The 23,183-nt window shown below is 41.6% G+C and overlaps 1 protein-coding gene across 2 annotated transcripts in view; it reads left to right on the top strand.

Moving 5' to 3' along the window:
• The window catches only part of grk4 (G protein-coupled receptor kinase 4), a 43,799-nt gene that overhangs the window by 13,623 nt on the left and 6,993 nt on the right, over positions 1–23,183 (top strand). For both annotated transcript variants that reach the window (XM_046046819.1, XM_046046818.1), the window contains exons 2-12: positions 1,322–1,417; positions 7,212–7,324; positions 8,315–8,392; positions 9,344–9,444; positions 14,769–14,861; positions 15,393–15,456; positions 15,772–15,912; positions 20,148–20,338; positions 21,525–21,562; positions 22,058–22,147; positions 22,365–22,573. In XM_046046819.1, the coding sequence (XP_045902775.1) occupies positions 1,322–1,417; positions 7,212–7,324; positions 8,315–8,392; positions 9,344–9,444; positions 14,769–14,861; positions 15,393–15,456; positions 15,772–15,912; positions 20,148–20,338; positions 21,525–21,562; positions 22,058–22,147; positions 22,365–22,573 (1,214 nt within the window). The remainder of the gene's footprint in view (positions 1–1,321; positions 1,418–7,211; positions 7,325–8,314; positions 8,393–9,343; positions 9,445–14,768; positions 14,862–15,392; positions 15,457–15,771; positions 15,913–20,147; positions 20,339–21,524; positions 21,563–22,057; positions 22,148–22,364; positions 22,574–23,183) is intronic.

Here is a 23,183-nt window from a genome sequence, read left to right on the forward strand (position 1 = left end):
CTTGGTTAGTTGTAGTTTTAAACTATTCTTTTTGCTCAAAATGTGACAAACACAAACAGTGGCTCTCTTCACAAATCAGAGGTAGAACATTCAAAACTTTCATGACAAAATCTTTTTTGAGTCCCTTTATTTCAACAAAATAAATATCTTAATAGAAAAATGAAGTGCTACATTTATTGAACATTTGTTATATTGTTATTAAGAATAGTTATATTGTGATAATTATCATTGTTTTATTGCCCAGCCCTTGGCACAATATTTGAGAAAATTAGCTTTGTCTGTGGTTTCGGTATCAGTTTTTGCCACCAAACCTCAGGTTTTTGCCACCAAACCTGTTGGATTTTGTCAACAAGGAAGAAGAGGACTTTGGTTACATAACATCACTTTAAATGAGCTGAGAGTGATGTCATCCATTCATCTGTGGCCAAACCTCTCAAACATGGCAAAGTTTTGTGGTGTTAGTTGGCACCATCCAACAGGCACTGATATTGGAAAAAATTTAAAACAATAGCCAGCCCAACATTTTATATTGCATGTGCCGCTTAATTTACAAAAATTTATATGTAGTTGGGTTCTGATTTATTTATTTATTTTTATGTAAAACTACCTAATTATACATATGAACTAACCATTAGTGGCTATTGTATAACCCTTCTTCTTGTTTCTAAATGCCACTCAGCATCTCATCAAAATACTCTGCTGACTTCTTCATCTTAAGTACTTAAGTACTAAGAAGTGAATACCTCAGTTCACCCGTGATGTGACTATATTTCCACACACACACCCCCTCTGGTGTCGCTCCAGTCCTCTTAAGAGCACTGTTAGGCTTAGAGGCCATTCACCCCTCACATCAGGGTCAGCTGATCTGCCAAGTGGACTGTCCAACAACACTGTGTGTGTGTGTGTGTGTGTGTGTGTGTGTATGAGATAACTGATGAACATTATGTAAAAGTTATGTTGGGCTGAACAAATGGATCATGTTTGACTCCAGGAGAAAGAGCCCACTGTGTGTGTGTGTGTGTGTGTGTGTGTGTGTGTGTGTGTCAAACAAGATGTGTGTATGCCCGTGATCTTTGAAACATTCTTCATCACATGCTCTGTCATAGTGCATAGAGGCGACTGGTGAGATGAACCAGCTGTCCCCGCCTCTGGTCACTGCAAGGTCAACATGCTCTCTCTCACACACACACACACACACACACACTGCTGGATGTCGTCTTGCTCTTGTGTTGAAAATGCCAACCATTGAATGTGGTTAAAGACTCCATTTGTAAATGTGACTTGATTGATTGGCTGATTTAAATCGCTCTCTGTGTCTCAGGTGGAGGAGGTAAGAGGAACGGTCGCAGTAAGAAATGGAAGGAGATGCTAAAACTCCCCCACATCAGCCAGTGTGAGGAGCTACGCCGCACTATTGGTAAGAAATGGGGAGTGGTGTGTGTGTGTGAGGCAGAAAGATAACGTGCCATGCTATGTTTTTGGGGTGGGTCTGGCTGTGGGAGGAAGTTCAGATTTGACTTCCTTCCTGTTTCTACCCGTCTCCACCCGCAGTTACAGGCAGGAGACAGGAAACTGTGTGTGTGTGTGTGTGTGTGTGTGTGTGTGTGTACAAAATAAATGCGTCTGTGTGTGTTTCTGACTCAGGGAATCTGTTTGCGTAGCCGTTTCTTAATCTCAATTTCTGTCTTAACATTACGTCTGTGTCTGACTGACTATCTGTCTGCTGACACCAAATCAAGTCTTCACTCCTGCTTCCTTCCTGCTCCACATCCAGGTTTGACTTGAAAAGTGGGGCGGGATTCTCTCTTTGTGGCCCAGACAAGTGCTCTATACTCCTGGGCTACATTATCTCCGCACCCCCACCCTGGTACTCTGAATGCCACAGCACTCTATTTGTGTGTGTGTGTGTGTGTGTAATAGTGCGTCACAGCTATCTCTGCCAGAGATTGCAGTGCTACCCTCCCCCACATACACTCCCTCCCTCTTTTCTGTCTCCATGCCCCCCTCCCACTATCTGGATCTATCTCTCTCTCCCTCCCTTTCTCCACCACTTCAGAGCAACATAAGAGTGGCAGAACAGTAGAGTTATGGAGAGAGTGAGTGAAAATAAGACACAAAGAGCGAGAGAGAGAGAGGCTTTTCCAACAGGAGGAAGAGAGATCTCGTAAGGACAGGACAGAGTGAGAGAAACAGCGAGAGGAAAGGAGGGAGGCAGAGTGGAAGAGATGTATGTGCATACTCCCTATGGTGATATCTCTTACTCAGTGTTGATTTTGTTCCTTGTCGTTTTGCTTTCATATTCTAAATCATAAACTTGAATGTATCTGTTGTCAGTGGTGATAGATTACCTGGCTTAAAAAACGGCACATAAATGTCACCTGTGAAGAAGCATTGTACTTGTTGTGTCTCAACACACTTATTAACATTTGGGTTATAACTTTGCAGAGGACTCTAAAAATGGGTTTTGTGTGTGCACGCAGCAGCTGTTGAGGGTTACATACGTCACTATTACATAGACGCTATTGCGTAATTTCCCTATCACACCGAGCGCAGGATCAAAATAATCCTTTTTCCCTCTTTAAACACATAGACTTGCAGACATGTCCATGTACACACACACCCATGTGCAGAGACGCACACGCATGCCCGTACACAGTGTGGGCCCAGCGGACAGAAGGATACAGTATAGCGACTGATAGCAGTGTCTTTGTTGTGTCTTGATAATGTCAGGCATTTGACCTTAGCCTTGACAAGTGTGCAGTACTCCTAGGAAGCCTAGATTACATTATGTGGGCTGCAGCCACTTTGTCTGCCAGCCTTAGGCCACTCTGCCTCCCTCTCTTCCTCTTCTTCTATCTCCCCTTCCCTTTTTTCTCTCTTCTGGTATCCATCCAGTACTATACACTACTGCGGTTTCTGCATCAAAAGCGTGCACACCCATCGCTCATTTGGCTGTCCATTCACTGCCTCACTCACTCACTCAGTCTTGGCCTAAATTGGAGTTTTAATTAAGTTGTAATTGGCACTTACTTCATTGGAGCAGGCAGTTACTAGTCCAGGCTGGTCAAGCTTCACAACTCTCCCTTCATTCTTTTCAACCCCTCCATTCTCCCATCCCATTCTTTTCTGACAGAGCCAGGCAAAAGAAGCTGTGGTTTCTTTTCAGGTTTTCTTTTCAAGCATGATGTTCCAAATCTTAATCTAGGAAATGGGCAAGATACATAGAGAGAATGTGCAAAGATATTTCTTTCATCTTGATATTTGGTTATTCCATGGACATTCACGCAGTTAATGTTATATATTCAACCCACTAACTACAAGCATCTCAGGATTACAGAATTGATTTAGTTGTCATCTTATCTTAATTTTTCCCCCCATTAGGTCGACATGCATTGCCTCTGTAGTAGCTGTTCATCTTACAGGAATATGCTGTTTTTAGAAAATTTACTTGTTTACCATGTAGATACTAAAATCATTTGTGTCCCTGAGAAGAGATTGTTGCCAAGTCCCCGTTCTCTGTGTACTGTTAAAATGTAAACAAATTATGGCACCAAGTAAGAGACAACTCACCCCCAATTTAAATAGCAAGGAAAGGCCTGCCACCGCAGTGAGAAAAACAGCCTAGGGTTCAAAAAGGTTATAATAAAATTATATTAACTTGTATAATAAACATTATCATCATTTTTATCATGAAACCATCCGTGTCATTTGGATTATGCGGGTTAACACCCAGAGACACAGGGATAATTATGGCATCAGATGCGTTGCTCAATTGGTCAGTTACTTTCAAAAGATGGACATCCTTTCAAGAACATTGCACAACCGTTCCTGTGATTTTTATTACGCAAATTGGAGTGTTACTTTAATGAATGTATTACTTGTTTAATGAAATGTATGTGGTTGATTGTTATTGTTGTTATTGTTGTTACACATGCCAATAAAGCCAATTTGAATTGAATTGAATATACAGTATGGGATAAACAAAAGAAACTTCTACCAGAAACTAAAATAAAGAATCTGTAATCTTTGGCTTTTTGGTTTCTGAGGAGAGAAGAGAGCGTTTGAAGTTAATTTTCTTTTGAACCAGAGTGGAAAGGTTGACTTTGTTGAATTTGGTTTGTTTAAGTTTTCACTGCTTTTTAGGTCTATCTGAAATGTGTAGGAGATAAGACAGAGACAGTTTGAGAAGTCAATGCATTTGTTTGCATGGAAGTATAGACAGATCCACATTTGCAGGCCTTACGACACAGTTATTTGATTATACACAACAATATTGGCATTGTTCTCACCTGGCCAGATAAATCAAACGAGTAAATTCCCCAAACTTTTTTGCTGTTCAGACGCCCTAATAAGGCCTTCATCAAATATCCGTGTGAGGGGCTTTCCCAGCTCCAGCTGAAAATAGCTGATAGGGAAACACCAAAGAAGCCCTCCACAAACTTGGTGATCAAAGATGAAAGGCAGCGTCTGGAGGCAAGTGCAACGCGATGCAGTTAAAGATCTCTCGGAGAGATTTTCTGAAAGAGCCTTTGTTCTTCAGATTTAGAACACAGCGGTCACACAGTGGAGAGGGAAGCAATAAAAACATCATATCTACATGCTACTGTTTGCTCACCAAAGTGATAACTTTGTTTGTGTGGTCATGTAAGTGGTGAGTTTGAATGAGGAGCACTGAGCTGCAGCGCAGAGGGGGAATGCGGTGTAATAAACAGTGCAGCTGGGAGGGCTGTTGTGAAGATTTGATTTACTGTTGGAGGTTGTCCTGTTGCTGTCACCACTCAGAAATGTCCATCCCATGCATCCCTCCGCCTCCTCTCGTTTCACTAGCGTGCATGTGTACGTGTATGTGTGTGGCCTATATTTGTTTGTATGTTGATCTTGTGTGTGTGTGAGTGTGTGTGTGAGTAATGTCTGTCCATACTGTCAACCAGTGATGGAAAACGTCCTGTGTCTTCTTCCTCATTTGGTATCAGAGGAAATATGACTCAAATGGACGCCATTAGTCCTAATAGGCTGGGGCCAGCTGGATAGGAGACACAGACACACATAGAGAACACTCAAACAAACACACAGAAAACACAGACATGCATAGTGTTTTGTTATTATCATGTTGTAGCATAAGCAATTTTACTAATTAAGGGACTCTAGGGATTTTTTTCCTCTTTTACCCTCTCTAACATTATAGTCAGCACTCTGCCTTTTGAAAGAATGTTTATCAATGGCATTAGTTTAGTTAGCTTTAGTTCAGGTTAGTGGATGTTGATGATACAATAGCTCCTTTCAAAAGATAGGGGAATATACATTTTAGTTATACTTTTAAACTTCTCCACACTAACTAAATGACACATTGTAACATCCGGTACATGTTTCTAAAGTTGCTAATTTTGCCATTAACAAGGATATGAGATTTTAAGTTTCACCCTCTGTCTTAGTCCACATATGTTGTCAGGCTTTGCTGAGTGAGTGCAGCAGGAGTGAGCCCAAAATGCAAGACACTGTGAGATTGAGTTCCAGGGTTTATTTATTCCAAGCACGACAAACAGGCGTGAACAGAACTCACGAGTACAGGAACTGGTACATCCAAAAGGTAGCAACGGGTAGAAACACGACATCCGACAGGACTGACGTGCGACAATGACCGGACAGGGAATGAACAGAAACACCAGACATTTATACACAGTGACTAACGGGCAGGGCGGGAGCAACACAGGTGACTGGGATCAGGGTTAACGAGGCAGAGAGACGGAAGGGAAAACGGAGACTAGCAGGCAGATTACTGAGGGGGGAAAAGACAAAACACAAGTTACTCAACACTAAACATCAGAGTAATATAAACAAGCGGACAGATCACAAATGAACTAACACCAACAAGGACAGACAGAAGCTAAGGTAAAACAGAACTCAGACATGGGCAAAACACAGAAGTACATCGACCAGGAGTGAACACTAAGACAAGAACTAAGGTACAGGACTAAGAACTAAGATACGAGGCAAGACAGATACTAAATAAGATGTGGATGAATAATAAAGGCTAAACAGAGACTAGAGCTGAATGAACAAAATCAGATTACTGAAACTGGCAGAGAACATAAATGACACCTAACCAACAGACAGAACCCAAGCATGGTAGTGGGAAACACATGAGGGACAGGAACAGAACTAAAGTACTAAGGCAGACACCGAGATAACAGGACAGATCAGAACCACCACACAAAACAAGCAGAAGACTGGATACAAGACCACAGACAGACAGGACTGAAACCCAGACACAGAGAAACCAAAATCAAAACACCGAGAAGGCATGGCCAAAATAATATAACACAGACAAGCTCAGGGTAGGATCGTGACATATGTTGGTGTCTTTCTCTGGTTTTCAGTCTTTCGGGGAATCTGAAAAGGCGTTAGTGGGGTTTTCTATATCTATATATTGATGGATTGATTGTTACAAGGGTATTGTCCATTGTCCTGAAAAGCTGAGCCCCTTGTCGGTTTTGCAAAAATTTGACATTTGTTTTGTTGGCATTCACCAACTCCAGGTCCAGCTGAAATTCATCCTATAAGTTAGCTGTCATTGGCTTTAAAAAAACACCTAGTCGAATAGAGGCTAGCTAGGGGAGGGTTTGGTTAAGCAGCAATATAACTTTTAGGACACATACTTTTAAAACAACAGGGAAACTCATATGCAAGGATAACAATTGCAGTAATGATGATTCAGATGTGAAGCATGTGAACAAAGCTGCTACCGGTTTCAACTACCGATAGGTAAAGCAACTGAGCTAAGCTAGGCTAATCACACAAGATAACTGTATAAGTCCCAACAGAAACATGAAAAGGGCATCCATTGTTTGTTACTCTGTGTAGGGGAAAGAAAAAGCAACACAGTACAAAATGTACAAACCGTACCTTAGTAGTGTAGCGCAGTGGTTCCCAACTTTGAATAACTTTAAATATGAAGCAACATCTACTAGTGTTCATTTGTTTGCACGTCTGTAAGTTATGAGCAGTTCAGTCGAAGAGTAATTTTACCTTCTCTGATTCATTTTTAATAATTTGTTTCATTTTTAATAATTTTTAGAGACCCGAATGGTTAAAACTATACAGTATTTTACCGGCCCCCTGGTTTGGAACCACTGCAATAATGTGTTTTTCTAGTGTAATGACATTTCTCTATCTGTCTCCCCCCTTGTTTTCCTTTCCTCTCGTCCTCCCAGACAGGGACTACACCAGTCTATGTGAGAAGCAGCCCATTGGTCGGCTGTTATTCCGTCAGTACTGTGACACCAGGCCAGAGCTGAAGCGCTGCATCGAGTTTATGGATGCTGTGGTAACCGTAACCCTTTTACATCACTCCGCTTATTCTTTTATGTTTTACAGCCATCTTTTTTTCACACACCTCTTTTACTTATTCCACGTTTCTCTGTCTCCTCTTCGACCTACTGTGATTTCTCCCATGAGACTTTTCTGAATCTGGGCCCTGCAGAGCGAGGAATACGAGAGGAAAGTCAGTGCTTGGTCTTTTGCCTGCACTTGGCAGTAGCGTGGGGTGGGCGTAGGGGGTGATTAGCAACTTAGACAGGCTGTCAAAGAGCAGACCCCTCCCCACCCTCCACGTACTCCTCCATGAGGTCAAGCCCACGTCAGAGGCAGGTCCCCTGGGTGAGCAGGCAAACACAGGCCCGAGCTTGTGTAGGCCCCTGGAGGTATGCTAGAAAGGAAAACAGGGAGGAATCATGCTTATTTAATAAGAACCTACATTAGTCTTTTTCAAGGTAGGCAGACAGCCGCGTAGGTACACACAGTGGGAGTGACACACTCACAGTGACTGAGGAAAAATGCAAGAAATGAAACGAGCAACATTTTAGTGCTTAACATTTCCTGTTACTCCCACCGAGGACGTCATGCCTTGGCTGTGATGTGTAGTCACACAGCTCGGCCCCATTCCTCTCTGCCGAGCTTGTTTTCAAATAAAACACACGTCTCGAAGCAGTCAAAATCCAGACCATCTCCCTGCCTACAGCCATATTTGACCAAAAACACAATCTGTCATGGTAGGTGACAGATGTAACGGGCGGAGACATGAAGTTAAACATGTTTGCCAGTTTGCTGATGATATGTTTTGCTGCATCTCTCTATTTGTCTGTGGTCCCATGCTCATTTGTCTTCCCATCTCTTGTTCCTTGTTAACCCCTCCACCCTTCTCCCTCTCTCTGTTCCTCCCTGTCTCAACCTCTGTCTTCTGGTGCTCTCTCCTTATTTGGGGAGATATTAAAGATGGCTGGTGTGGTTGTTCACACTTCTGTTCTATCTATGACAGGCCATGTACCAGCTAGCTCCTGACGAGAAGAGGAGGGACTGTGGACTGAATCTTTTAGACACATACTTTAATAATGGGGTAAGACACACTTCTTTAATAATAACAGAGCTGGCTGATACGGACATAAGAAATTATCCTAATATTAGCTCATATTAGAAAATATTTGCTCACCTTTGTGAAAAGTCTTAATGTTAATCTTCCAGTTGTTAGGTACATTAAAACTGTCATTTTGAAACAGTTTGTTTTTGATCTCTGTATGATTTATTGCTTTGTGTAATTATATTATCATTACATCTACATTTGTTAATGACTAGAACATATTTGCCAGTGATGCATCATGTATAATATGTGGTGGACTCTATCAACTTTGGACTTTATCCAAAGTGTATGACCCACAGATGTCTAATAACCCGTTGGTGACTTGTATATTACTAAGCACCTCTATCTGAAGCAATATAAGGCAGTGTTTGCACCTCTATTTCGGTTCTCTTGGTTGGTTAATTATCATTATTGGTTAAGGCTCTTAACCAGACTTCATTTCCCAGAAAAGAATAATGACGCACAGCTAGAAATAGAATAAAGGATACCTGCTGTCCTATAGTGCACGCAGGAGGAAATGGATTGGGTAAATGTATAAAGTTTAGTTTTTGAATGTATAGATGTGTCACATACCCATGCTTGTGGTTTTCCCTTATTGCGTTCTCACGTCAATGACACCAAGACGTTGATGAACTGTGGTCCACAAAAGAGTTTACAGCTCTCTCTTCACCCTAAATGAGCTGGACCAAACTGACAAACGGACCAAAGTTTGTTTTTTAAATTGGACCAAACAGGTTAGGTGTGACCACAGCCTTGATGTCATGCCCTACTAGCCAGGCTGTACAAGTTTAAGAACAGAAAATGACGAGTGGACTGATGTTTTGATCTGTTTTCTTAGTCTGCTGCCATATTACACCATCATCTCGCTTTGTTTCTGTCTCTGTCTGCCTCCCTGCCTCACCCTCTGGCTTTTTCTCTGTAACCCTCAAGTCGGCAGCCCATCTGCCAGACGTACCCCAGGATGTGGTCGCTGGGTGTCGGGAGAGGCTGGAGCAGAGTCCGTGTAAGGAGCTCTTCAATGACTGCACCAAGTAAGTCTCCGTCTTCTCCACACACCTGTCTTATCGGGTTCTTTTTATACTCTTCGTGACTATGATCTGACCTGTAGCTTATAGTTGTGGTCAGAGTCAGTCTGATGAAAAGGTTGTTTGTTGGAAGCGTATAGATTTTGTGTTTTTGTTTTTGTTTATGATTGAATGTGGCTATCAAAGTGCAGTGGTACCAATGGAATCCTGTTCCTTCAGAAAGTGAGTGTGTGTGTTTGTAGACTGTGTTGACTAGTGCACCCTGTCACTAGTGATAATGATGAGGAAGCTGGCACCTGGAGCACAGTATTACACACACACACACACACACACACACACACACACACACACACACACACACACACACAGACTTGCAAACACACGCACACTAGAGGCAAATGAAAAAGAGCAGTGGGCAGAGAGAGCATCCGGATAGCTGGCATGAAAACAACAGCCACCTCAGTGTTCCCCATATATATATGCACACACACACGCACGCACGCACGTGCACGCACGCACCCATGCACGCGCATGCACACGCACAACATACACTCGCTCTCTCAAACACACACACGCACGTGCACAACATACACTCCCTCTCTCACACACACACACACACACACACACACACACACACACACACACACACACACACACACACACACACACACACACACACACACACTCTTGCAGGTGTTTCTGCTTCCTGCTCCAAGAGCCAGGAGAAGCAAACAGACTGGGGATTATTACACCAAATGTACTTCTCATTGCACACACATGCACACACCTCAACATAACTTTACATTAGCCCAATAATTTAACTCTGCCACAGTCAGTTTCTGTTGCACAGGACGTCAGCTATATCCTGATAAGTTGGCACATTTACCTTGGTGATGATAAATGGAACATAATTCATAATGTATACATCAGTGCAGTATATTTAAATTTCCTTTCTCACCTCCTGTTTGTATTGATGAATTACAGTATGAGCAGTTAATGATGGTCTGAACTGTACTGTGTGCTGATTGGTTGGCTGAAGTTCTGGTTAGATGTCATTTGTTGTTGTAGCTTTTCTCAGTTTAATTAAAGTGAAATTAAACAATTTAGAGAGAATTGGGATGTGAATAAATGAGGTTGGTAAGACATTCATAAAGTCGGTAACACAACAAATGTTGTTTACTGTCCAGCCCTAACCAGAAAACATTGTGTTCCGAAGTAAAAAGTACTTTTCATGGACCAGTATACACCAGTGAGCGTGTAAACAGTCTGGCTGTGATTGGTAGAAATTATTTGCAAATGTGCGTGTGTGAATGTGTGACCCAGGTCTTCTGTACACAACACATTTAATTTCATTTTATTGAATATGCTTGTCGGGGACCATGTAAAAAAAAAAAAAAACATGCATCCCAAATAAAAGAAAAAATTATATATGACGCAAATATATCGCATCAATACATAAGACGTACAGTACAGTACAATCCACACCTCATCAGATCCGTAGGCTTCGAGGAAACGGACCCAGGTTTCCTCAGTCCTGGAAACAGCTGAATTTCTGTGAAGCCTCAACGTTTAGCCACACAAGTGGACAAATTTGGGTTGGAAATGCTGTGACCAGCCTCTGATTCACTTGAGCTTCCCCGGGGAATACCGGAATCTGCTAGAAGGAGAAGAGGGAATGGTGGTTGGGAAAACACTCGGTTCTCAGCCTGCGCTCCTGTTTTGGTCAGAACACATGTAGAGAGTGGAGACATCAGCCTGTTACTTACTACAACCTGTGATCTCATACGCGTTCTTCTGTTTTCTTTAGATATTCACTTATCTTCATTATTGCGTGTGCTTGTAAAGTTTGCTTCAGAGTTTTTAGGGTGACAAAATGAGCAGTGCAGAAAGACTGCAGGAGAGGTGTGTGTGTGTGTGTGAGAGACAGAGAGGGAGAGAGGGAGAAAGAGAGAGTTTGTGCTGGGCAAGGTGGTAACTTGTGTGTGTCTGAAGCTGGAAATCATCAGTGGTTGTGGTCAAGATGAACACAACACACACACACACCTGTCTATTCTCTTGGGCATCACAGGTCATGGTCTGTTGGCCCTATTTCCTTCCCTTCTGCATGCATCTATATTTTAACACCTCTGAGTAGTCAAAAGGGCACCGGGGACGGCAGAGAAATGGTGAGAAAGAGAGACGCCCCCGAAGTATAAAGCTGAAGTTCAACACTTTGTGCTGTGGGAAGCACAGCGTCCACTCCATTCAAACTTTTTGGCTGAGTTGGAAACGGAGCGAGCGAAGAAGTGATAGGCCTGCAGAAAACACAGCATGACGGTTAGAAAGTTAGAAAACCCATGGAGAGTAACAAAAGGGCAGCCAAAAGGAGAAGTGAGTGGGGGGAAAAGTGAGGAGAAATGGAAAGAAAGTGTTAAGGAGAGGAAAACAGAAGAGTGTGCAAACACTGAACAAAACAGGCTCGTGTTTGTGTTACTGAAAGCCTTGCAGCAGCAGCAAATGTTTTTGAATGGGATTCCTGTTCAAGTTCGGTCATCACTCCTTCCACTATCATTATTATTTATATTCCGTTGTGGAATTTTTATTCTGTAATTTTCTTATTTTGATATGTAATTCTGACCCAGGGCCTTTTTTTCTCAGAGGGAAAGCCTGTAGGAAAGCATGGTGCTGCACGTGGAAATGTGACTTTTGGCTGAGCCGCACACGACCACTAGCAGAAATGTATTAGCTCACTCATGGATTTTCTTCTGCTGCAGTGGAACATATGGTTCCGTCATACCAAGAGTAACTTGCACCCTTCAGTACATGTGTATGATGGTGTTTTGTGTATCGTCAGTCTCGACAAAGGTCCGTGTGCTGATTTTCCTGCCCTTTTCTTCTCTACGCGTAACAAAAGCCATATTGTAGCTGTGTTTATTTCTACTCCCAGTGGTGTCTGTCTGAGACTGGACTCCAAGCCAGGCACTGCTAGGCTCCTGCCTTTCTGGAGCTGCTTTCTTAAAGTGTCCGGGCCCAGTTTTGTTTTGTAAACCAGTTGACTTGAAAGTGAACATGGAAGAGTTTGACTTTAGCCATTCAGGCCATGTTTGATGACAGATATGAGACAGGTTAGAGTGAAGACCAGAGCTTTGCAGAGGATATAAATGAGATTTAATTAAGCTTTAATGTTTGCTTAGGATAGACTGATAAAAATCCTGTTGACACTTCTTCTGTGTAGAAGAGACATCTAGTCAGAACAGATGAACCTTCATCTCATGTGCAAAGCAACCGGGTCCCATGATGACATAATTCAACTTTCTTTTACTCAGCAGAGGGTGCTCCCCTTGTGGAAACTCTCTACTCTCCAGCATTTTGCCAAGAACAGCCACCCCAGGGTTGTTGGTAACCGCAGGCAGCTTTCCTCATCCTCCTTAGTGATGAAGTCATTTTAAAGTATGGTCAAGGAAAATCCTTCTGCCAAATGCGAGCATCTCTTCAACATTTTGCGTGGTAGAGGAGGGATGTCTGCTGTAACTTTGGTTTCCAGTCATGCATTGTAGGCTGGCAGAAGAGATTCTGATTGCACTCGTCAGCAGGGGAGAAAGTGTGGCTTGTTCTTACGTCTGCTAGTACGGCTCACCCCTAAAAAACTCTGCACCGAAGCTGCTTTCCATGGTCTTATAGTTGATGATTATGCACACTGTTGTGACTGTCCTTTTCTCACATTTTGAATGAATCCCAAACTAATGATATTATGGATTTCAGATGTCAAATCTTTTTTACATAGTGTACTATAATCAAGGTATGATAAATCTTCTGGAACCTGAAAGGATTGTTGATTAATACCAGTGGCTCAGTAATAGTTTGGCCAGATATCAAGGTTATTTAGAGTTTGTTTTAAATCTAAGGCAAATGCAAAAGTGGTAATATAATTTCAGTGTTTTGGATGATGACACTGTACATGTGTGCTGCCTCTTTACTAGACATTTATGTTATAATCACATTAGCTAAATCACTTCTGCTGTGTTAATTACCTATATTTGAGGTAACCTTTGTCCCGGATTATTGACTAATGCCACTGGTATTGCACATATTAGTTAAAGATTACTAAACACCTCTTCGAAATACGGATGCACCGATTGGATTTTTTGTAAGCCAGTAACAGTTAAACCTAATTGTCACCAATATCAATGGAGATGTGTTTGAGTACAAATGCAGACATGTAAAAGAGGTTAACCTGTCTGAGATTCCTAAATTAAGTGGTACAAGTGCTCACCTCTCGCCTTTTGGCTCAGTCTCTCCGTTGCTACATAAAGCGGATGCACGGACTTCTTAAATCCTACTTTCTTCAGCCTCATTAAGTTTGCTTAAGTTAGGTATGCTGAATATACGAAACTCTGCATCGAAAGCATGTATTTGCTTCTTGTTTTTCTTGTTCTTACGTAAACATTTGTCAGTAAACCAATATTGCTATGAACCGAATCGTTTATCATTTATTTATATAAATGTGAATAATAAATGTGCTGTCATAATTTCAGTTTAGTTTAAATTTGTCTCATCACAGTCGATTCATGTTGGTTTGGTACGACAGTGTTAAAGAGGACGTTTGGTCAAACAACATCTGTTGTCAAAGCAGTGAGAAAGGACACAAGCGTGAGAGGCTTGCAGGGTCATGTCAAAGAGTCATGTCTTTACAATTCTCAGTGGAGTGGCGTTTGACGTATGGTCAGGAGACGAGGAGGCTGTGACCCTTTATGACCCATCCTTTCCTAAAAGACGTTCGTTGGGGTCATCGTGGGTGCTAGTTACCTCCATCCTTCGACTAACTTTTTCAGCAAGACTTTTAGAAAATGTTATGTATATATGACATAATCGCATAGCTTCGGACAGACTCATACAGTCACGTGTGAGGTGAAAGTGAGATTGGATGTTCCACTCCCACCGGTCAGTAAAAAACGGTTTTCCCAGAATCCCGTATGTTCCTGGTTTGAGTTTCGGTGGAATGTCTCTGTTCAAAGGCATTTATTAATTTTCACGCTGGAGTATCTGAGTCTTTCCACAGTGCGCTTTTGAACCGTAACACAGCTGGCGGTGTCTAAACACACACATACGCAGACATGAACACATATGTGATTCAGGGGTTAGTTCAATAAAGAGGATGTGTGTGTTTGCAGTCATTGTAAAGGTTAAAAGGGAACGCAGGCCAGCTGTCCGTTCGTCTGTCTGAAAGATTTGGAAAGAAATCTTTCATACGCATCAACTATTTTTTCTGGTGACATGTACATTGTTACATCTTATTACCTTGTTATTAAATGATCATCAACCCTCTTTCTCCCTCCCTCCCTCCCCTACAGAATAGTTCGTGATTATCTGAGTGGAGCTCCATTTTCTTCCTACCAGGACTCCATGTACTTCTCTCGCTTCCTGCAGTGGAAATGGTTGGAGAGGTGGGTAGTCACTGCAGATTACACACTTGGTAAAGCAGACATGCAAACCATCCCGTTTTCTTACATAATAATATGATACCTGTGAGCTCATGCACATTCAGTATTTCCAGTTCATGGTTGCATCATTTATTCCACTCTTCTAAAAGTACAGATAATAAAGTAAATTATTTATAAATATTAAAAAAAGGATCAAGAGCCTTATGTTAATAGATAGCATACAACAAACAAAATATGGACAAACAGAAAACATGGACAGACTAGTAGCAGGAAAGGTGCACTGAAACACAAAGGTGGTGCTGTCAATCACTGTTTCCGCGTGAGTGGTAAATAATTGATGATGCTTTGCATAATGGCTGGGTAACCGAAGCAGAGTGAAAACAGCAGTCGTCAGGGTGGATTATAATATGTTGGAGCATTACTCTGTCTGCAGCATCACGTGGCCTGAGAGAATGGCGTAACCAATCAGTTATTTTATATCTCATTTTGTCTCTCTCTTTATCATTTCTCTCTTTCTTCTTTCCATCCCTGCAGGCAACCAGTAACCAAAAATACCTTCAGACATTATAGAGTACTAGGAAAAGGTGGATTTGGCGAGGTGAGTGTAATTGCAATCAAGAAGTAAAGTTGAAATAACTGACTGTATACAGTCATGTTGTGGTTATTAAAGTTTTTATGATCGATACTGAGCCAAGATTATGTTCACAGCAAGTTTGTAAAATGAGATGCTAATGATAATGATTTTAGTTGCCACAAGTAACCTTTAACAGTTGCAGCTCTGTTTATGTTTATCCACTCCAGTGATGTAATGTGTGGTGTGACATATTAACGTCCATTAGTTACACTTTTAAAGTGTTTTGGGTTTTTTGGGGGGTTTTTTGTGTGTGTGTGATCATGTTTCCTTGTTTTCCAGGTTTGTGCCTGCCAAGTACGTGCCACCGGTAAGATGTACGCCTGTAAAAAGCTGGAAAAGAAACGAGTGAAGAAAAGAAAAGGTGAAGCAATGGCACTAAACGAAAAACGCATTTTAGAAAAAGTTAACAGTAGTTTTGTAGTAAGTACTACCTTTTTCTTATTCAACCTTTCAACAGAATTGTACCTGTTTTGTCTGTCTTGCTGCCTGTTTGTGTTTTTGAGTGTGTGTGCGTAATGTATGTTGAGAGCATTGTTTGTCATGGCTCCAGGATCCTGCAAATGAAAATGAGTAGCGTGTTTGCAAAGGCTGCCAATCAGCTGTTAAGGACAGTTGCTGTGACTCGAGTTCTGTTTGTTTAATGACGTCCGCGCCATGCAGTGGAAAGAAATGTGATTGAATAAAACCTGCAAAAGAGGAAAAAATAAAAAGTCACGTGATATTATTGGCCAGTTGCAGGTGATCGCACACTGCAGGGCACTTTGTGAGGATGTGCAAAAAGTAATAGAAAAAGTAATCCACATTAAATTTGGTAACAACCCTGCTACTTAGCCTGTGCAAACATGCCAAACTGGTTTTCATTTGAATCATACTGTTGGCCTTTTAATCATCAGTGAATGTATTTTAACATGTGATTGACATCTGTTTTGCTATGTTCTTGATGCAGTGGTGTTTAAACCTCAAATATACAGATTGATAGTTTTATATTTGTGTACTTTTTGACAGGTGCGGGCGGTGGGAAAATAACACGCGCACGCACACGCACACATACACACGGACACCTTCACACATACCTCTACACCCTCTCTTGTCACACATAGCCCGAATACAATGATGGATGGATAACTTTGATTTGTTTGATTGCACACAATCAGCCGAAAACGAAACCAAGGACATGATAAGGATAACTACGTTATTAATCATACGTGCAGGGTTCATCTAGATGCCTTGTGTCCACATTTCAGAATTTCAATGGAGTTCATTTGAGGCCTATATCAATTGTTTGGACATGATTTAGAACAAACATATCTTTGATCAACTTAAAAGTGCATGTCAGAGTAGGAACTTGAGTATGAAATTAAGGAACTTTCAGATTTCAGAGACAATTCTGAGGAAGCACCGTTTATAGAACAATATAAAAACAATTTCCAAAGAACTTCATGAAAGCATTGCAGGTTCCGTCATCAGGAGGCTATAATACAACTGCTCTTCCTGGTCTCGTAACAACTGGTTTCCTTTAATAGCATTGGTGAAATACTGATTTGGTTGTTCTGCTTTGGCTAGAATGCCACAAATTGCATTAAAATCAAGTGGGCTTCAGTACCCTCTAAAGACACTCATCCCTTGAGCTCAATATGGTTTTTTTTCTTGCAAGCCAGCTACATAGAATTTTGTTGGAATTTTGTGGCACATTTTAAGTTTCATAAAAGAGCAACAGCATGTGGAAGAAAGTCGTACAGTGTCCTGCTCAGAGCATGTGTGCCAGCTCAAAATAAAAAAAATCATTACCCTGCCACCGTACCACCGTGCATCCAGCTCTTAATGGCGGCATTGCTCTTGGCTGATTTTCCTATGGAGATTTTCATAAACTGAGCCATAGTCATGAGTAAGCGGTGGTTTTTGGCTGGCGCTGTAATGCTAAGCTTGAACGCTTTTTAGGGAGTCACCTAGCTTTTCATTTCTTCCATGCTGTACTGAAGGGCAGACATTTACAGTTGACAGGCCATTAACATGTAAGATGATACATTATAGGAACAGTTGAAGACCTTTTTAAAAGGGAGATATCAGTATTGGTCATAAATTAGATATAAGAAAGATGTTAAAATGATAGCCTTGAATGTATAATTTACTTTCTTTTAGTTTCTATAATGGCAGCGCTTGAAATGCACCTGAAATCAGGAAGATTAGCTTTATTAGCTGGTACTTTCTTTAATAAAATACTAGTGAGTAGCACTAGTCAGTGCACAAATTTCTCCACTCCTTTTACCCCACACTGTGTACATGTTATACATTATACATGTTCCTGGTGTGTCTGTCTGTGTTAATGTTTTTTTATTCTGTTGTCAATGCACAGTGCCACTTTGGTTGACTACACATGCAGGAGTCAAATGTAGCTGGAAAACTAGTGATGTGTGCTTCTCTTTCCATTTTGTCCAACTGTACGCTCAAACACAACTCAGGTGCTCAGGCAGGAAAAGAAAACTTAGCTTTGGCTCAGTGTTGTGTTTCTCTAAAAAGAAAAAGAAAAAAAGATTGTTCCAAAGACAAGAAAATTACAGCAAGTGTTCATTGGAACATGGCGAGGAGGGGCTAGAGGGATAAGCATGTTCATTTCAGGTCTGTGTGCGACGTGTACTTTGTATGTATACATCCTGTAGAACACGGTGTCCTACTGATCAACTGCAGAACTGTGATATTGATCTGTAGTACAGTAAGCTGGACTGTAAGGGAGCACAGCCTCAAAGCCTCTCGATGTTCTCCGTTTGAAGCTAATGGTTGTGTTTGAGTTGTACTATGTGTTGGATTAGTCGGTTTCTGATGCAGCGTGAGCTATGTTGCGCATCCTTGTTTTGAGTGAGTCATGGTAGAAGCATGTGTATGGGCGCGCATGCCCACACACACACACACACACACACACACACACACACACACACACACACACACACACACACACACACACACACACACACACACACACACACACACACACACACACACAGAGGCTGGAGTGGGCTTGTTACAGAACCTCAGACTTGCAGCTCTTGTCACCTGGGATTGGCAAATGATTCTGTGTGTGTGTGTTCGTTCTCTGCGCTGCAGGCAGAACTGATGACTCTTCATGTGCCTCTCTACCTACGAGAGCAGCTCTGTTTCCTAGCAACACTGACCAAACAGCAGTAGCAAGGAGAAGAGTCAAGTGCTCTCTCAAACCCCTCATTTCTCTCTCTCGCACTATTCTTCTTTACCTTTTTTTTATCAGTGCATCATACTATTAGTCAATACATACTGCTAGCTTACTGTATGTTTTAACCAATAACCCCATCCACATATTCATTGTGTGGGTGTGTATATGTGTAGGCCTATGTGAGACACAGGGCAGGGTGACCCAGTTCTAAAGTCTCTAGGTGAGACTAAGGTAGCGCTACCTCAGTCTGATGCAGAATTTGGCTGGTTATCATTTGAAATGTTTTGTAACTGATGCCAGTACGATAAAATGGTTAAAGAATTGAAACAAGTCAGACTTCTCTGACTGTTTTTAGTGTTGTCTTAATACAGAATTACAAAAATGTATTAAAAGTTAATTATGGGGTCATAATCAGTGATTTAAATCTGATCTAAATATCTGGTCAAGGAACAAGTGAACACCAACTTTCACCAGTTGTCCCGTCCATTACCTGAGAAGATTAAACTCCAGGGGGAGATGAAGCGGATGTTATGATTCACCTCCTTTTGAGAGTAAAGCCATTTCCAGTAAGCAGATTGCCTTAGGTTTTCTTCATTTCTGTGATTTATGACATTAGCATAGATGTCGGGCATTAGTGAAAAGTTTAATTGCACAATTGAATTATGTTGAGTTTTGTTCATTATTGGGAGGCTTTTGGATATCCTCTTATAATGTTTTATACATTTTAAAAACAATTCTGACCATTGTGAGAGGCATTGTTCCGTGGGGTGCAAAGTTCAGTTTGTCCATTGCTGATGAATAATCGTGATTTTTGGAAGCTCGCAACTGTTTGCTTTGGCTTGCAGTACACACGTGTGTGTTTGTTTAGGGTACAGTATGTGTATGTGTGCGTGTTGTTCACTTGGCCCTATAAGAATTTTTCCCATCCCCTCTTGTGGTCCGTCTCTGACTACGTAGTCTGAGGGAGCAGATGGAATTCCTCCTGATGGCAGCAACATCCTGCTTGTACACAACAGCACATGCACACACATACACACACGCACTATACCCTGCGTGTCACTGACCCACAGGGAGGGAAAGAAGAAGGAGGAGGAAGGGAGAGAGCTGGAGGCTGGTGGGAATGAAGGGAGAAAAGAGAGATAGATGTTGGGATTAGAGGCAAAGGAGCTGAGGCAATACAATGCGGAGAAGAAGCTTCTGGTTTTCAGTATCTGTGATATATCTGTCTTTGTTTGTCTTTGTATACATTCCATCTGGGATAATGTATGATTATTTGGGTCATTAAACAAACCAAATGAAAAAATCATGTTCCTCTAGCCACCCTGTCTCTTACCACTGCTCCCCCCCCCCCCCCCCCCCCCCCCCCCCCCCCCCCCCCCCCCCCCCCTTTCATGTCCTCTTCTGCACCGACTCCTTGACTGGTCCCTCACCTCCCTCGTTACCGCTTCCCCAAATTTGCCTCCCTCTCCAGGTTAGTCTAGCATATGCCTACGAGACCAAGGATGCGCTGTGCCTGGTGTTAACCATAATGAACGGCGGAGACCTAAAGTTCCACATCTACAACATGGGCAACTCGGGCTTCGACGAGCAGAGGGCCATCTTCTACGCTGCTGAGATCTGCTGTGGCCTTGAGGACCTGCACCGTGAGAGGATAGTCTACAGGTTCGGTAGAAGATTAGGAGAAACTGTGTAGAAGATTAGGAGAAACTGTATCTGCCATCTTTATTGTCCCAAAAAATTGTCCATGTTGTCGCATAATAAGACATATCAAGACAGTATTATACACCATTGTATGATTTATTGTGGATCTAAAGGGAGCTGTAGAAAGTTTGAGAAAATAACCCTCATGTTTCTGGGTTATCTCGAAATCGGCTTGAGAATTGACTTTATTTGACAGAAAGCCTGTGTTTTGTGGAGTTGAAAGAAAGAAGTGGGTTTTTATCAGGCAGTGAAGGTCTAATAAAGACTCTACCCAGTTGCATCATGGGAAATGTAGCATCTGACAGTTTGTACCCTGACCCATACTAAGAGCTAAAAGTCAGGATATCTCAGCTTCTTCTGCTTGGATTTTGACCATTCAAGTCCCCAAACGTTATGAAAGTGCAGTACTAAATCAGTGCAATATCCCTGACAAACCTCACCAATGCAAGACAGACTGACTATTTGTCTCAGCTCCGGTTTAATGTTCCATAAGATTGGGACGGGTGCAAATAGAAAGTCCTGGATGATGAAGTGACACTGGATTAATGGCATCCTGATTTCCATGAGGTGTCATGCACCTGTCACACTCAATGGAGCCTCAGAGTAATGCTAACCTAAACACCAATGTTCTTAGAGGACAAATGCACCACACATGGCCCATGCAGTCATTTGAACACAGTGTTCCTTGATCTCTGCATGTGTTACAGTAAACTACTTACCAATTCCGAGTGCCCCAGCATTGAAATTTTAAAGCTGTTATAATAAATGATTTTTTTTTTTGCACCTTTCACAAACATTAGAAAAGACAATGATTTGGCTTAAAAGGGGTTAAAATAACAATAAAAAAACACTAGAATAAATAATAATACTAGAATAAATAACGCAAGATAACAAATAAAGCAAATAGAGATATGTGTGTAGATAAGCCATCTATTAATCCGCATGAAAGATTGTAGAAGCTGAAGAACAGAAAGCACATGGGCAATAAAAGACAATGAAATGTCAACAAAATGACAAGTTAATAAAGGATACAAATATTTATTCAGGATTGTATTGTTATATCCTCTTACTCAAATGTAAGTAAAATTTTTATGCAAGCACAAAATCAACAGAATTCCTCCCTAATGTGTTCTTTATTTTCTCACAGGGACTTGAAACCTGAAAACATCCTTCTGGATGATCGTGGTATGTTCCAGTGTTGTTGTTTTTTTCTTATTGTTCAGTTCAAGCCAGAGTGGGCTAATATGTGGGCACGCTTCTTGGCTAGAGAATATTATTTGTTTTTCAGTTTTTTGATGTAACCCATACCACACAAGGCACAAGACTAACAAGCAGCTTGGAAATAGTCCACTTTATAATATGCAACTGCATTATCTCCCCCTGTCTTCACACAAGTTCTTCACATCACGCTCTTCCCTCTGAGTCTTACTATCATATCATCTATTCTCTGTTATGTGGTCTTATATTGAGATGGATGAATCTCCTCCATGTTTCTTTTAAGCCCTTACTTCTCCCATTCTCTTTCTTTCACACTTTAATCATAAAAGATAGTTTTAGTGCAACATGACTTTAGTCGAGGCACTGTGGCTGCAACTCTCTGTCTGAAATGAAACGTATTAAAAACAAAGTTCAACACATTCTCAGTTATTAATTTGTTATTAATCTGTGGTTCTTGTTTAGGACACATCCGAATTTCAGATCTGGGCCTTGCTGTTCAAATCCCTGAAGGAGAGACGATACGAGGGAGAGTAGGCACTGTTGGATACATGGGTAAGAATTTGGGTAACTCTGATACCCTCTTCTACCTCATATTTTAGTCCAGCCTTTCACACATTACCGTTCCTTAACCTTCTATGGACAAATCTCAGTTTTCTAGTGCTCTTTAAGAACTTCATTAACTGTCTCAGTTCCACTTGATTCAAATTGAAAACCCCTCTGACAGTTTTCCTACTTGCCGCTCTTTTCTCATTCCTCTTCCCTGCCTCAGCTCCCGAAGTTATCCAGAACGAGAGCTACACTGTCAGCCCGGACTGGTGGGGGCTGGGCTGCCTGATCTTTGAGATGATACAGGGCCAGTCACCCTTCCGCAAGCGCAAGGAGCGTGTCAAGCGGGAGGAGGTGGACAGACGAGTGCGCGAGGACCCGGAGGAGTACTCTGATAAGTTCTCAGAGGAGGCAAAGGACATCTGCAGACAGGTGAGAGTTTGGGGATGGAGGTGACAACAAAATAAGTCCATGTTGATAAATTATATGAACCAGTTTATATTACTACAGTAACGGGGTACACCCTGGACAGGTCGCCAGTCCATCACAGGGCCATTGAAGAACTATGTGTTGTAAATCTATTTCAAGATTAGATAATATTGTGTAGCATGATCATTTTTAGTGTTTTTATTTGACCTGTTCAGGGTGGTGTTGAATTAATCCCATTCCATACTCCATTATGAATGTTTTTTTTAAATACACCTTATTTCTAAACAAATGTAGTTTACTTTCAATCTGTATTAGTTGTTTTTTGGCCACTTGGGGGCAGTAGACCAAGCACTGACAAATTATGGCAAACTTGTTAGGATATTAAATTGCTCTGTAGAGTTAACGGGAACCGCAGAGTTGGGTGAAAATCCTGTGAATTTGTTAACACGCTAAAATATGGTAATAACAAAATATTAATTAGTGCAGGTTTAAGGAGATCTGTTGTTTATTATAACTTCAAATTTCCCCATCTGTGTTTCACCTCTTGTCTTCAACAATCTCACTATTCTTTGCTCCAAGAGGGAGCCACTGAGCCACTTTGCCTCTGCGCAGT

This window comes from Micropterus dolomieu, linkage group LG04 (assembly GCF_021292245.1).
Source record: "Micropterus dolomieu isolate WLL.071019.BEF.003 ecotype Adirondacks linkage group LG04, ASM2129224v1, whole genome shotgun sequence".
NCBI classification, from domain to species: Eukaryota; Metazoa; Chordata; class Actinopteri; order Centrarchiformes; family Centrarchidae; genus Micropterus; species Micropterus dolomieu.